At 38.9% G+C, this 16,807-nt stretch overlaps 2 protein-coding genes across 2 annotated transcripts; both read right to left on the bottom strand.

The window, feature by feature from the left end:
• Window positions 1-3,762: 3,762 nt before the first annotated feature.
• On the bottom strand, window positions 3,763-16,205 carry Cnga1 (cyclic nucleotide gated channel subunit alpha 1). Its single transcript, XM_048364522.1, has 8 exons — window positions 16,093-16,205; window positions 14,669-14,785; window positions 13,811-13,873; window positions 12,616-12,654; window positions 12,423-12,533; window positions 10,599-10,706; window positions 10,410-10,516; window positions 3,763-5,177 (listed from the first exon to the last, which is right to left on the bottom strand). Exons 1-8 carry the CDS (start codon window positions 16,197-16,199, stop codon window positions 3,763-3,765), a joined length of 2,067 nt encoding a protein of 688 aa, XP_048220479.1. The 5' UTR covers window positions 16,200-16,205.
• LOC125364820 (etoposide-induced protein 2.4 homolog) lies at window positions 6,555-8,056 on the bottom strand. The gene has a single exon (XM_048364523.1). The coding sequence runs from the start codon at window positions 7,988-7,990 to the stop codon at window positions 6,971-6,973; it is 1,020 nt and encodes a 339-aa protein (XP_048220480.1). The 5' UTR covers window positions 7,991-8,056; the 3' UTR covers window positions 6,555-6,970.
• Window positions 16,206-16,807: the final 602 nt, after the last annotated feature.

Below are 16,807 nucleotides of genomic sequence, written 5' to 3'. Positions count from 1 at the left end.
TCGAAAAATAATTACTCTTTAGTAAGAGTAATTTTGCTATTTAAAATTGACTAATAAGACTACTGTCTTACCTATAAATTTCTTTTTTGTTTTTTTACAAAACACTAAAACTACTTTTATTGAGGTTTGAACTTGGGACCTAGAGCTCACTCAGCTTGATTGCTTTCTTGCCTGTCTCTTTACTACTTGAACCAGGCCTCTATCCTAGCATTTTGCCACATTTGGGAGATGTAGTCTCATAAACTTTTATACCTAGGCGGGCTTTAAACCCAGGTCTCCATATCTCAGTCTCCAGAATAGCTAGGATTACTATATGTGAGTCACAGGGACTGAAACCTAAACTGTTTTCTATTTTTAATTGCTCTTCAGCAATTAAAAAAACCAACCGAAAAAAGTACATTTTTTTTAACCTCCTAATTCTAGGGTGAAGCATTTGTAACACAACAATGAAGTAGAGTACTGGACGCTTCCATAGTTTGTAATGATGGTCAATCATCACCTTGCCCATACTGATAAAAGAAACTACCACTGACGCCTGGATTGAGAAGTCTGCATTCCTCTGTTCTCACTTCCGTTTTCACAGGTTTGTAAAGCCAGAAGCATGGCAATCCACAGGTCAGACCCTATATTAACGCACCCAAATCTTCTGGTTGTTGTTTGACCTTATGCCAGTTTATTCCCCCTCGTCATCATATACAAGCTATGGTGAAAGTTTGCCTGTACATCCTTAAGGGCCATCCAACAACACAGGATAAATGCAGCTTTTACATTTTCTTGTTTGAGCTTGTACTGAGGGTATGTGCAGAGCCCCATCTCCTACTTCCACATTTACTGAGCATCTACCAGGTATAATTTTCCAAGCAAGGCTTGTGGGCCCAACAAGAATGACAGTCTTTGCACTTAAAAATTTGATAACTTGTCTGGGGGGAAAAAAAGCTCGAAGATACTTGTAAGGAAGTAATACATAAGAAAACATCGAAAGATCTAGTTTGGAAAACTCAAAACAGTAACTAGTTTTGTAGTATAATACAGATCAAACTCCTTCTAGCTTGTATATAATAATACCATAAGCATGCTACTAATAACTTTAGAAAAAAGTTTGGGTAATGTGTATCTATGTATATAGGGTACAGAATACGTGACTTAAGGATTTGTTATGTTTCTATAACAAATCATAATTTGGGGGGAATGTTTCATGAACTACATAATTACACTATTTCCAAATCAAGATCTTTTCAGTAAAGCTGAGTCAAATATCTGTTATTTATATGATATGCAGCTACGTTTTCTTCTTTATTTTTTTATTTTTGTAACATATCTTTAGCTCTGTCTGGCAGCTATGAGTCTTGGTAAACACCAGGTCACAAATAAGGTTTGGATATGAGCTATATACTATCTATATAATTTCTAAGCAGAAAACCAACTTCTGGCTTAGAATGTTATAATTTCAGGTCAACAGTGCTACCTAAGTGACAAGAAGCTTAATCACATCTTAGGTTGAAAAGTTAATATTGTGAAAAAAATATTGACAAAATTATAACGCAATCTCTTCCTACATAAACATTACATTACAATACAGTTGGAGGGGCAGGGCAAACACTTATAAGAAAAGGACAAGAAAAAGTGATTGATTTTCTACTTCCTCACTGATAGGCCATTTGAGGGTACCAGAATATTCTTTCTCATTTCCTCCCACATAGAGGTGTTAAGGATTTTAAAACTTCACCCTCAACTCCCTTATTCCATTCTCCCACTCCCTCATCTTTTTGACAAGTCTGCCTTTGTCCTACTATATTACAGTGTTTATTCTGACAACCAACTGCAGTCTGGAGTCAATTGGTTGATTTCTGCCTTGTTAGGCAAGCTACTGCTTTTAGCATCCACACATACTCCAGAATTTTCACCATGAGTTTTCTCAAAGCCACATGTTTCCTGTCCTTCCTTTTTTAAGTCCTTGATGAAGTTGGGTCCCAATTATGAATCCCTGTGTTGCAGTCTCTCAAGATATCAAACCTAAAGCCCTCATCACCAGATTAGCCAATTAGATCCCTTTATCTAGAAGGATCATAGAATTGGCTAACCTTACCCCAAGCCTCACATCTGACAATCTGCCAGCTGCCCAATGTAAGCACCAGTAAGACTCACAGGGGATCAAAGGTCATCAAATCAGAACTCTTGAAAATATGAACTCCTTAGTTCCACCCTAAGTACTTCCCCAAATCAAACTAGGGCTTTTGGCTAAGTCTTGTAGATCAGACTCAAAACACTCCATTGAGGCTTTTTCTCCTTGGTGAGCCAGCGAAGCATGTATCCTCAGTCATTCCTATCCTACCATATCTGCCAGAATCTCTACAGTGTCTTCCAGGTGTTTTATACAGATGAAAGGGAAGGGGTAATAAGAATAAGGAAGAAAAGAGGAAATGGAGCTCTGTTCTCGGGCTGAGACCATGCTACATATTACATATGTGCCATTTGAGAACCAGACACTTGCTCTACTATGAGGTAATACTTGCTGTCTGATATTGAAGGAGTAGACAAAATGTAGCAGGTGAATACAAGACTCCAGAACCATAATGTATCATTTAATGGGCATTCTGATGTAGGGCAGAAAAAAAATTGTGCTATGGGTGTCCACTGATTCTAGGCAGGGATAGAAATGTCAAGTCAAGACTAGTGATCTATATTAAGATGGCTTTTTTTTAACCCTCAAGAGCTATGTGATTAGCAATGTCTTCTACAGAAATACACTTGCCCAAAAGTGCCTACCTTTCTTTATTTTTGCTAGAATCATTCTCACATGACCTCCCTCCAGATTCTCTAGATTCGTGTTTCTGGCTTGGTAGGTCTGAAGCGCCGACTGAGTACTTTGTGTTTCTCTTTGTTTCTGTCTCTCTTTGTCTTTCTTTCTCTTTCCTGTGCTGGGGCTTGAACTCAGGAGATAGTGTATGCTAACCAAACACTCTTCCATTTATAAAAAGTTCTCAGCTAACACCCATGCAACACCAGTTCCAGGTATCTTTTTCTAACATGATAATCATTTCTCTCATTAATCATACTACTCTCAGGCAATAATACTCTGAGAATTTTTAAATTTAACATAAAATATTCCTATAGCATTTTACAATGCTCAATATTATATAATTCCATATTTATGTATAATAAAGACAGATCGTGAAGTTTGATTTATCATGCTTTTAGCAGTAGTTTCTTTTCACTACCCTGAGCCCTAGACTAGAATCGTGATGGTCTTTAAAATGACTTTGGTGCTAAGATCCTATACTGTCTACAAAAACATCAACGAAATCATATTCACTGTTATTTCATAATTTGACTTTATTGCATTCTAAGGCTTTTTAAAAGATATAGTATCCCAAACATGATGAAAACATTCATCCCAAGTTACTCTGAATCCATCTTAATCTTCAACAGTGAAAGTGATCTGAAAGTGAGGGATACTTGTACACTTTTACAAAGATTATTACATAGAAGGAGCATGTGTGAAAAATCCTAGAAGATACAGATACTGATAAGTTCATCTGTCTGTATCCTTGCATATTACCCCTTGTGAAAAAAAGAAAGCCAGGATAGGATGATTCTTTAATCATAATCCCTTACAAGGAGTGTTTGTGTCATGTACCCACGCATGTTTTCCTTACAGAAAAATCTCCCAGATGACTCTTTTCCTCCTAAATATCAGTTGCCTTTGGTATCATGATCACAAGGACCATTTGATATGTGCATTCTTGTTTAGTGGTGAGCTTTTCAGTCTTGGGTGGATTCTGTGGGCCCACTTTCTCCACCAAGTTCCTCAAGAGCTGAAAATTCCACGTCAATAAGTGGTTTCAGAAACTTCTCAACCTTGGTTAATCTTTGCTTCAGTTTCTGCTGCATTGATTCATATTCAGCCAGAATCCGGGCAAATCGTGTCTGTAGGAGGTCTACTGAGCCCTCCATCCGAGTGACTTTTTCTTCCAGGTCTTTAGGATCACTGCCAGCATTCGCGATGTTTACATCCAGTAGACCATCTTTCATTAAGATCTGCCTCCCTTTCTCCTCTAGCATGGTTTTGGCATCTGGGTATTCAGTAAGAGCTTCCATAAGGTCATCTTTGGAGAGACAGAACAGGTCAGAGTAGCCAATACTTTTAATGTTGGCTGTTCTTCGATTTCCTGCTTTGCTGCCTTTAATGTTAAGAATGCTAATCTCACCAAAGTAGCTGCCATCACTCAATACCACAAACTGAGTGATTCCATCATCTGCCACCACAGCAAGTTTGCCTTCCTTGATGATGTACATCTCTCGACCAATATCCCCTTTCTTGCATATGTAATCTCCAGGACTATAGACCTGGGGTTGTAATTTCAAGACCAACTCTACCAGTAAACCAGCTTCACAGTCAGCAAAAATGCGCACCTTTTTCAGTGTGTCTAAGTGAACATTGATAGCAATTTCTGCCCTGAGTTTATCTGGGAGATATCTCAAGACCTCTTTCTCATCAACTGTTTTTTTGTTGGTCCACAGGTAGTCAAACCACTTAATAACTCTCTTTTCCATATCTTTACTTACATTGCGAAAATTCATGTACTGCTTAATAGCATCAACTCTTGCTTGAAATTCTGCCCTTGCAGCATTCATATTGGAAATCATAGAACCTATGTTACCAACGATGGTAGCAAAAATTAAAACTCCAATTAAGAAATCCACCACCACAAAGATATACTCGGAATCCAGTACAGGAGGAGGTGTTTCACCGATGGTAGTCAAAGTCAGTGTAGACCAATAAAGGCTGTATACGTATTTCCTAGCCAAACGACCAAATTCAGGATCATTAACATCAGGGTAGACCCAGGTGTCATTACCAAATCCAATAGCTTTGGAAATCGAGTAGTACACGCATGCATTCCAGTGAATAATGATGACGATGTACATGACAAGATTTGAAATCCTGAAGATGTTTGGATAATTTGTCCTGGTTTCTGTTCTCTGGAAGAACTCAAACATACGAGATATCCTCAACAGTCGGTTTAACCTTATTTCTGGATAGTTCCAACCCAACTTGATATATAGCAAATCAGTTGGTATCACGGACAGAACATCAAGTTTAAACTGGAAATTTGACTTGTATTTCTCTATCAGTTTCACTTTGTCTTTCACCAGCAATCCTTGTTCTAGATAACCTAAAATAGAATGGAAAAGTCAAGGTGAAGTCTTTCTATATGCCACTGTGAACTTTTTTTTTTTTTTTCTTTTGGCCAGTCCTGGGCCTTGGACTCAAGGCCTAAGCACTGTCCCTGGCTTCTTCCCGCTCAAGGCTAAGCACTCTGCCACTTGAGCCACAGCGCCGCTTCTGGCCGTTTTCTGTATATGTGGTGCTGGGGAATCGAACCTAGGGCCTCGGGTATACCGAGGCAGGCACTCTTGCCACTAGGCTATCCCCAGCCCTACTGTGAACTTTTTGAAACTGAATGTCAATTGACTTTGCTGAGGTGAAGACAATTCATTTTCATTAAGCATGCCTTTGATACTATTATATGGCACAAATACAAATCAACATATATATATATATATATATATATACATATATATGGAAAATAACCTGTTGTGAAAATAGGAAAAATAAAACTGGCTGGGTGCCAGTGGCTCATGTCTCTAATCCTAGCTATTCAGGAGGCTGAGATCTGAGGATCATGGTTCAATACCAACCAAAGTAGGAAAGTCCTTGAGACTTTTATTTCCAATAAACTACCCCCCAAAAGCCAGAAGTAAGCTGTGGCTCAAGTGGTAGAGCACTATCCTTGAGCACTGAAACTCAGAGACAGCACTCAGGCCCTGAATTCAAGCCCCAGGACAAATACACAAAACAATTTTCATCACTACCACCCAGGCAGAGTCATTCATTTAATGAACTCAGATTCTATGATATTATGATGTAATAAGGTACATATTTGGTTTCTATCCTCACCTTCAGACACAAAATTCTTTTTTTTTTTGTGGGAAACCAGCTCTCATTTAATTGTGACACTTTAAAATTGTACAAGTTTTGACATCTGCCCTCCCACCCCATATTTAGTATCCTAAAATGACAGGAAAACATCACCAGTCATAGGCTTAATGGGTTTAATAAGTTTACCTCTTCAGTTCCTATTTGTAGCACCCATAATCCTTTGAAATACTAGTCTGACCTGGCAGTGGCCAACAGTAAATTTCCATTCTCTAGAGGAAAAGTTCAGTTTCTCTGAGCATTCTGTGTTGCAGTGGCACTTGTCCAAAATTGGTACTTCCCCATAGTTAGGGAACTTTAAGTACCAGTGGGGGAAAAAAAGCTTTTTCCCTTTCAAGGGGAAGAAAGAAAGGTATTCCTCAAAACAGCTGATCTGGCTGTGAGGTCTTTCCTTCTGTCCCATCTCTTCAGGCTCTTTTGTTTTTTCTTTCTTTTTTGCAGTAGAGCAAGAGAGACCAAAACCTAACCTGAGTTACAAGAAACAAGACAGTGGTGGCTATAAAAGAAGTAACTAGGAGCAACTGAGATGCTCCTATACTTCCCACATTCAGTGTATGTGCTTCACAGAAAAGCAACAAAAATAACAAATCCACAAAATACAACAGCTAGAATTTCAAAACCCATTCATCCAAGGGTGCTGGAAGGCAGGAAGGAAAGGTGGGAGGGTAAATGGCACAGACAGGAAAATGAAGTATTCAAATCATCCAGGCACAGGGGCTGGCAAATGCTAGAAAATAGCTGTGGTCCTTTCAGACTCACGATGGTGGTAAAAATCCACATACTGATGTCAAGAAGATTCTGCCCTATGTGCACCAGAGACAAAAATTCAAACTCCACAAACAGAAGAGACTATGCAAAGGGCCTTTGGCAGAGTGGATCCTGCCTTCCCTAGCAGGGGGAGGTGAACAGAGAAAAGAGCTGCCATGGCTTCCATCCAATCCCACCCATCCCTTCTGAACAGCAGGTGACTCAGTGGCCTACAGCAGCTTTCAGTTTGGCAGGAGATGGATGAGGTGAAGGAAACTTCTCTGCAGAGGTTGAGCTGCTCAGGGCAGACTGCAGGTAGACTGTCTTGTGGAGTCTGTTGCTTAAGAAGACCATCAAGGAGAAAAGGCGCAACTGGAAAAGGTATGCTTTTCCAGTGGTCTTTGCTTCATTGGTGCTGATAATGAATAAAGGAAAGAGGATAGAGAAGAGGCAGCCACTAATAATGTATGAGGACTGCAAAGCTGTGAGGAAAGCCAAGGGCAAACCAAATCCAAAGTAGTAAGGCCAGTTCCGTTCTATGTTTGACAATCGCTGGTGCATTTCAATTCCTTTATTGAACCAACAATAGTCAAAGCAGTACAGTGAGTAGAGAAGGGACATATGCAGCAGACTAAGCAGCTGACCAACAAGATGAATGGGAAAGAGACTCACAAACATCCCCTGGATAAGGAAGAGAGCCTGTAGCAAAAGATTGAAGAGCATATCAGCAATGATTTTGCTGACATTAGGGAATGGGTGAGGCTTCCTCCCTGATAACTCAAATGCCAGGTCAGCAATATCCTGAAACCAAATGGCATTCACAACTTTGTTAAGCACAAACAGTGCGAACACCCAAAGAGCACTGAAGATTGATGTGAGGAAGAACTCCAGCCATGACCAAACATCTCCATATAGTGATGGATCACCAATAATTCGGGCTGTTACTGACTGGAGCACAGGAATAAAGACTCGATAAAACAAGAGAAGACTGAACCAGAACACTCCGCCATTCCAAGCACAGCATTGGAAAATTCTACTGACAATGCGTGGCTCACTCTCTTGCTTCCGCTCTATACTCTGGGCTCTCCTCTGGGCCAGGACACTACCTGCCCTTCTTTGCCACTGTTCCTCTCTCTTCTGTTGGATTCGGGCATCTAGCTTTGAGATGGTACAAATACCCCAGATGGAGTCTTTGATTCCCCTGCCAAGGTCCTGGAGAAAGGTTTTGACACTGTCAGCCATCTCCTCACCACCCAGACTATCAGCTACACAGAGAGAAGTACCTCAAAATCTCTCATCATGAAGGACCCCAGCGCTCGTCCACTCCGGGGGGCCTACTTGGTTCCCCTCCACACCGACCAGCCACCCGCTCCGCCGGGAGCTCCCAGGGCCGGGGCCGCTGCGCCCGCACTGGGCATGTCGGACACAAAATTCTTAAAAGTCCTGTGGTTTCTAAGTATTAGTTTTGTCTTTTGTTCTGATATATAGTCTTTAGTCTCTATTCTTGACTTAAATCTCCCATTTTCTTGGAATTTCCTGGTGGATATGTGTTTCTTTTGTTCTTAAAAGGCAATTCTTAGTGAGCTCTAGATGAGGCAAAATTAAGTCATGTTTAGAAGTCTGTAGTTTTCAGCCCCAATTATTCCTTCGTCTCAGAAGATGAGAGGGACTAGAGATTGAGTATAAGTTCTACCATCCTTATCTAATGAAGCTTTTATCCCTAACTACAGGGCTCTGAGAGAGCTTAGCACATACATGCAGGGCTCTACTATAAGGGTGTTCGCTCTAGTTCTGGAAGCTCCTGTTCTCAGACCCCTTCAGACTGCACCCTACACATTTCTGTATTTAGCTGAATTCATTCACCTATATCATTTATCATATCCTTTGCTAATACAATTAACTTGTAACTATGTCTCCCGGAGTCTCATGAGTCATGTGACCAAGACCATGAGGCTTCAGAGGGATGATGGGAATTCTAATTTAGAAGGTATTGTTTAGAAGCACAGTTCTCAACTTGGGGCTTATGACAGGCATCTGAAGTGTCAGAGTGTCCTGAGAAACAGTCATTACATGGTGATGAGATTTACACTAACTCCGGATAGGTAAGAATTGAGTTAAACTCTCACACCCAGCACTGTGACAGGATTGCCTGCTATGGGAACCTTTCTGCGCACATTTCAGTGACTACAAGACTATTGTTATATAGTAAGTGTTTATTGTCTTATAGGAAGAATTTGTTTGTTTGTTCTACCATGCATAGGTCTTTGAAAGTTTCTTGAACTCCATGACACTATGCCCAATAACTCATGCCATTTTCTTGACATATTTCCAGCCCTGCTGTAGAAACTTGAGCTAGCTACTATTTTGCATGTCTATACTCCTTCAGTGTGAAACTTAAGTGCCCTCTAAGTCAATTTTTTTGCTTGTTTTTACTTTTTATCTCTTATAGCTTATTCTTTCCTTAGTCACTTGGGACACATGTTGTTGCCTTGTAGGCAAAATCTAGAATTTTATCATTGAGGAAAGAGTTCATCCTCCTATAGTGGCTACCAAATCTGCAAAGAAGACAGTGCTCTTGGAGCATTGCTCTGATATTTAAAGAAGGGACTTACACTAATTCCTAAATTTGTGTGTGTATGTGTGTGTGTGTGTGTGTGTGTGTGTGTGTGTGTGTGTGTGTGCCAATCTTGAGGCTTGAGTTTAGGGCAACAACCCTGAGCTTCATTTTGCTCAAGGCTAGTAGTCTACCACTTGAGCCACACGGCCACTTGCAGCTTTTTTTGAGTAATTTATTGGAGATAAGGCAGTAGATATTCGCTATGGTACAAATCTAGTGAACTATTAACAAGGATCTTTTTGTTGTAAGCCACTTTACTTGGGGAGTGCTTTGTTAAGACATTCATTTCTTTTTCTATGTTTGCCCTTTTAATGCATCCCCTATAAAAATGTCTCAAATTTATCTTGTACAATTCTGATTAAAATTTATTTTATCCTTCCACACATACACAAAAAAGTCATACAGACTTTCCTTTCCAGACTGTCTTTCAACCACAATTCTCAGATCTCAGCCTCCTGAGTAGCTAGGATTACAGATATAAGCCACCAGCCCCCTCCTAATTCCTAAATTCTCCTGCTGGTATAATGTACACCAATTACATATGCAGTGGAGAGCAGCATAGCAGGAACCAGCTTATATCTCTTTACCAAGAACACTTCAAATAGAAAGTTACCACTTACAGCCACCTGCTTGATAATGACTCACCACCATATTACAGTCATTTCTGGTATGGCTCTGTTCAATGCAATGCTACTTTTTCTCATGTTTTTTATTTAAGGTATCTCCATGTCAGGTAATAGTTACCCTTTGCCCATGGAGCTGGACAAATATTTCTGCTCTCTCTATTCATCTCACTTAGCATAAACCCATTGAACAGACTAACAGAGGAAAACCACCACCAATCTATACTTGACAGTAACCTTTGAATCAGTTAGAGTGCCCTAGGCCTGTGGGTAACTATACTGTCTTCATGTCTTTTCGTCTCAAACAGAGTTTTGTGCATTTTTGTCTTGAAGAACATCTGGATTCCAAACTTTTGAGATCTATGAGATCTATGATAGAAAAGCATGCCATATTAGAATATCCAAAACTGAACATTTTTACCTGTCCTTGTTCGTACAAACATATCAATAAGATAGACTATATCAGAGAAGTAATCACAAAAAAACCAATATTCTATGTAATCAGATTGAAGCTCATCAAAACATGCCCTGTAAAGAAAGAAAAGAAAATGTATCAATAAAACAAAGTAAAGACTAATTGTCATGAAAGTCTTCTATATATTTTATATACCTTGCAATAATCATTGTCCAGTTGTACATCACAGGTAAGGTAATGCAAAATAGCCAGTTGTAGTATGTGTTTCCTGAGGGGTCAATAATCACGACTTCTTTCTTCTGTCTAGTAGCAATTACAAATCAAGCAGGTTAGCAAGCAATAAGAATATTTTTATTTGCCCTATCAAATATGATTCTGCCCATCTCTCACAATGAAATAGAAGATGGAGATACTCTGCCTAGAGTGGAAAGATGATCTTGCATTGGCTAGTGAGGTGTGAATGCGTGTGTGTGTGTATCCATAATTAAATCACCAGCATTGTACTAAACCATCCATGAAATGCTTATCATAGCCCTGATTTTACTGATACAAAGCAATGCACTGACAGGAAGTAGTGACACAGATTATGGAAAACTGTAAATATTTGCAGGCACCTTGGGTGGATTATGAATAGTAGAATAGTGACCTTCCCTTACCCTATCAGGTACCAAAGTGATTGGAATTACACTATTGGGAAAGAGAGCAACTCATAGCTTCTTTTTTTTTTAATCTGTAGAGGAAGAATGTTTGAAATATCTGATACAAAATACTTGCATGTAACTATGAAGAAAGGGTTCCTTAAGAAAATCAAGAGAGAACAAAACAAAGGGTGAGAGAGACTTTTGTGTGTGTGCCTGTGTGTGTGTGTGTGCGTGTGCGTGCGTGCAAGCGCACGCACTCACCAGTCCTGGGTCTTAAATTTGGGGACTTATACTCTCCCTTTGCTCCCTTTGTTCCAAGATGGCCCTCTACCACTTGAGTACCTCTTCAGCTTTTTGCAGTTAATTGGCAGTAAGTGTCAGACAGGTTTTTCTGCCCTGGCTGGTTTCTCCCCACTCACCCCCCACTTTGTTTGTCAAAGTGAATTACAGAGAGGTTACAGTTTTATATGTAAGGCAGTGAGTATATTTCTTGTACAACTTGTTACCTTCTCCCTCATTTTTTCCTGGCCTCCCACCTCCCCCTTTTCCTCTCCCGCTCCGCCCCACCCCGCCCTCCCCCCCTCCCCACCCCCCGGCCAGGAGTAGTACAGTTGGTTTATACTAAATGGTTTTGTAAGTATTGGTTTTGGAATCCATTGTCTTTTTATCCTTTATCTCTCGATTTTGATATTCCCTTTTCCTTCCCTAGTTCTAATATACATACATACAGTATAGCCCTGGCTGGTTTTGAAAGGCAATCATCAGATCTCTGTCTCCTGAGTAACTCTGATTACAGGTGTGAGCCATCAGAAGCTTCAAAAATGTTCTCCTACCAATTATACAGCTTTAAGGACCTTTCTCTTTATACAAAATTCATTGACTTTCTGAATAGGCACGAACAACTGAATCATTGTTTGATAAAGACTTGATTAAATAAATTCAGAACATAATTTCCCAGCCAGGAGCCAGTGGCTCACTGATTTCAAGTCCCAAAAGTAGCACAAAAATGATTTCTTTAAAGCTTTATTTACCATATGTTTATTACTTAAAATTATAATGAAATTATTAAATTTGATTTCAGATTTAAAAATTATTAATAACATCAGTTGTTTAATTCTCCCTGCACATTCCCCATGGTAAGTTTGTCTTTACAAATGCTTGTAGGAGAATTAACCATATCATAACAGCAAAGATTCTTGGTGGTAAAACTAATAACTGCTAATTTAGGGATTTAGAAACTAGTTTTAATTCACATTTGATATTTGATTTGAAAACATTTATTCTTCAACCAGAGCTTCTTTACTTCTCTCTTATGTTGTATGCATGAGAAATTACCCCTACATCAAAAACCCTTCACAAATTCCATACAAACACTTACTCTTCTTTCTTCTCTTTACTTTTTTCCTCTTTCTTCTCTTTGGGCTTCTCTTCTTTCTTTTTCTTTTCCTTCTTTTTGTTCTTTTCAGGGTCTTTTTTATCATCTGACCTCCTGAAAAAGTGAGGTATATATTGTTTAAAGATGAAAATGTTATAGGCAGAAAGATGTAGAGTCATTTGTGCCAAAGTCTCACCTCTTCTTTTCTTTCTTCTTCTTTTTTTCTTTTGGTTCCCTAAGGAAGAAACAATATCTCTGTCACATTATCACATGACGTCCTGACCCCATTCTTTTTTTTACTTTCCATTGAGCAAGAATTCTCAGCCTTCCATTTAGAGATATTCCCGAGCGCTTAGAAACCTGAAAGCTGGCTTCATAGTGAAGATGTCAACCCCACTTCAAAATGGGCAATTATCCAGATGAGCAAATATACCCAAGGAATTCAACATAAAACTAAAGCTCAAGAGGTTAATTTAACAAACATCTCCCCAAAGAGTGTATTTCCAAAGTCTTGCTACATTAAAAGTGGTCACTGAAAGTGTAAGTTTCTGGATATACAAGGTGATTGATTATACAGGGGCTTGAAAGTGTGAATGGCCTTTATCTGAGCCATATTTAGGTAATGGGATTAGGCCTTTGTATCTATTCAGGGTTATTCAATAAGTGCTGGCCATCAAATGTAGGGGCACAACCTTGAGCATGGTGGTTTCCTTCAACCAAGGCCAGCCAATGGCTGATTGTGAACTGTCAACAACAATCCCTTTTTGGCAGATTGACAATGAGTACCTGAAGCTTGTTGACCATTGATATCCATCCATCTCACCTATGCACTATCTTTACATAGAAAATTCAATTCCTTTAAGAAGGAAATGTAAGGGAGACATGGTATACGTATGTGTATATGTATATATGTAAATATTACAATGAAACTTCCCCTTGTATAACTCATGCATGCTAATAAGGAAATATTTTAAATGAAAATGCCTCCCAATTCTGCTTCTTCCCATTCATTGACTCCAAGAGCACACTTAATAAACTTCTGTCCACAAGCCTTCATTTCAGAGACTGTCTTTAGGGAACTTAACCTAAGACTAGAAAGGACTCAGTGTTTCATGCACCTTTGTGAGCTCCTCTAATCCACAAAGAGGGGCAAATGTACATACACTAGGCTCGTTTTTTTCTATGTACATTTAAATGAATAAATAAATACATACCATTTTAAAAGAGGTAGATGCATTTTCACGTACAAATAACCAGAAAACAAAAATTGGCTATCATTGCTAGTATATTAGTTCACCTAACAAATATTTGCTCAACAATTCAGATATATTATTATTTCACTAATTTTCTTTAGAAACATAGCTCTGGCTTTCTATTTTAAGCATACTTACTGTTCCTTATTGCTGCTGTTGTTCACATTGAAAGGTGCCATGGTACCTGGCAGGTACTGCTTCCTAGAAAATGCAAAACATACAGTGAAATCATACAAGTCACCATCTGTATAACATCCATGGTAAGCAAATAGTCTTAAAGAACATTTTTTCCAGTTTATAACCCTAACTAAAAGTTTTGTAGATGATTTTTGAAAATACAGAATCTCCCTTAAGCACAACTTGCCAAATAGCAGTGCCTTGAACGAAAGTAGCGAGGAAGTGCCTATCAGTCAGTTTATATCAAGAATTCGCATCAGTCATCACTTTGAGTGAAACTGGAATTCATTGATGGGAAGGAAAGGAGAGAGGGGAACAGAAAAGAAAAGGTAAATACCCTCAAAGTCTCATGTTTTATCAGGACTGCTTTGTTTTCTTCTAAGAATGTTTAGCTTTTCTCTTCTGACTTCTCACTTCACTGCTCTATTTCTTCAACCAAGGGTCAGATGAGACAGAACAGTGGAGAGAAGGTCAGCCAACCCTCACCTATAGTTGCTTCAGGATCTTGAGAGATGAACTAGAGAAGCAGACAGTGAAAGAGGAAAAGGGTGGGAAGTTTCTAAGGAATAGATATGGGTCTCCAGGAAAAGGATCAAGGATGTTTAGAAACCTGAAACCTGGCCTTGTGAACCCCAGGACCACAAAGTATTGCCAAGCACTAGTACTTTGCCAAGAAAGGACAAGAGTAAGGAACAGAAGGAGAAGAATAATCCCAAAATCCTACATAGTGTCTGGATAGAAAGAGTATTTGTCAAACCCATTAATGGAGTAGAGTTAATGCTTTAAAAACACATCCTGACAACACATCATCATGCTCACCTCTGTGATGATCCTTCCCTTTGATAGGAGTTGCTTCTAAAGGATCCCCTTGCATCAGTGCTCTCATCTTCTGAGTCTTCAGACACAGAGGCACTGTCATCATTGTCAGAAAAGGAGCTACAGTCCAACAGGAGGTAGACGCAAATTCCGTTAATGGGCTCAACTCATATAGAGGAATAGTATTTCTCATTAGGAGGGATGCTTGCCTCATTTTTCCCCTTCTCTCTCAAATTAACAACAAATGTAATTAGAGTGAAATAAGAATTGTATAAGAAGCCAGGCACCAGTAGCTCACACCTGTGCTCCTAGCTAGTCAGGAGGCTGAGATCTGAGGATCATAGTTCAAAGCCAGCCCAGACAGAAAAGTTCCCATGAGACTTTTATCTCCAATTAACCACTAAGAAATAGGAAGCGGTGCTGTGGTTCAAAGTGGTAAAGCACTAGACTTGAGCAAAAAAGCTCAGGGACAGTGCACAGGCCCTGAATTCAAGCCCCACGACAAAAAGAAAAAAGAAATGTATAAGATAAAGAGTATCCTACTGATAATAAAAATTTGAAAAAAAAAAAAAGAGTATCCTACATGACCAGTGTAGTAAAATGGACTTCATTAAGGAAACACTTTCCAGATCTTCTACATTTGTATTGTTTGATGCATTGATTGATACTAATAATTATCAATAGAAAGTAGGATATTTAGGCTTCCAATCATGATATATAATTGCCATGGGCACTCTCCTTTGCTAACTCATGTTTCCTTCCTCTAAAAGAAAATTCTTCCACATTTATACACATTGTATTCATATAAAAGGTAATCACTTTAAATTATACTTTTAAATTATGCTCTTAGCATTGCATGTTCTGTGTTTTCACATTTAACTATAACAATGTCTTCTGTTTAGATTTGAAGTGCCCCATGAGGAAAGGCTGTTAATGACTAAAGAAATACTTGGTGCCAGGCACTGGTGGCTAGCACCTGTAAACTTGCTACTCAGGAGGCTTACATCTGAGGAGTGAAGTTGGAAGTCAATTCAGACAGAAAAGTCTGTGAGACTCTTATCTCCAATGAACAAGAAAAAAACCCCAAAAGTGGCTCAAGTGTTAGAACACTAGCCTTGAACAACAAAGCTCAGAGACAGCATCCAGACCCTGAGTTCAAGTCCCAGGACTGTAACAAAAAAGAAAAAGTAACATTTGACATAGGAGCTTGTAGGTGCTTGCAAAAAAAATACCTAGAATAATATGTGTTCATTTGCTAAGCTACACAGTGCTAAACTCACTAAGCCCAATACATTATGAAAGTTAAGGTTACAAATTATAATGTTAACTAGAAATTAAACATAGGTAAAGTTCAAAGAAAAAATAAAACTGATATAAAAAAGAAAGTTGATATAAAAAAGAAAGTATGAGAAACTGCATAAACTCACCTGCACGCTCCATTTTCCATCCTTCTTATTTCCCTTTCAATACTTGGTACAATCACATTGGGAATATTTACAAAGGAGTGCCACGTATTGATGATGTTTGCTTGCATGGTTACTTTAATGTCTGCAAAGAAATCCCACAGGTGAGAAAACTATTTTTGCATTTATTATTTAATCAAAAATTTCCCCAGGCACTGGTAGCTCAGGCAAGCTACTCAGGAGGCTGAGATCTAAGGATCACAGTTTAAAGCCAGCCCAGGCAGAAAAATCTGTGAGGCCCTTATCCCCAGTTAACCACCAGAAAACCAGAAGTAGAGGTGTGGCTCAAAGTGGCTGTGCACTGGGCTTAAGTAAACGAGCTTAGGGACAGTGCCCAGACCCTACGTTCAAGTCCTATGACCAACAATAACAAAAATGTTTCATTCTACTATTCTTCTAGTGCTATATTAATATTCATTTCTAGTTTTAAATAAATGAAATAATTCTTTAAAGAATACAGAATACAACCAACCCCAGCTAGTGTGTGTGTGTGTGTGTGTATACTTTCTTTAGTGCAAAAATGTTCCAGAGGTATAGAGGTTTTCATTTTTAATGTTGGATTCACCCAGATTTTGAAGTATTTGGACAGTATTTAGAACAAAATCATAAAGACCCTGCCTAATACCAAATAAATCAGTTACACTAGATAAAAAGCAAACTAAAATACCCAAATCTAGTG

This window comes from Perognathus longimembris, chromosome 16, assembly GCF_023159225.1.
Source record: "Perognathus longimembris pacificus isolate PPM17 chromosome 16, ASM2315922v1, whole genome shotgun sequence".
NCBI classification, from domain to species: domain Eukaryota; kingdom Metazoa; phylum Chordata; class Mammalia; order Rodentia; family Heteromyidae; genus Perognathus; species Perognathus longimembris.
This window is presented reverse-complemented; position numbering and strand designations above follow the sequence as displayed.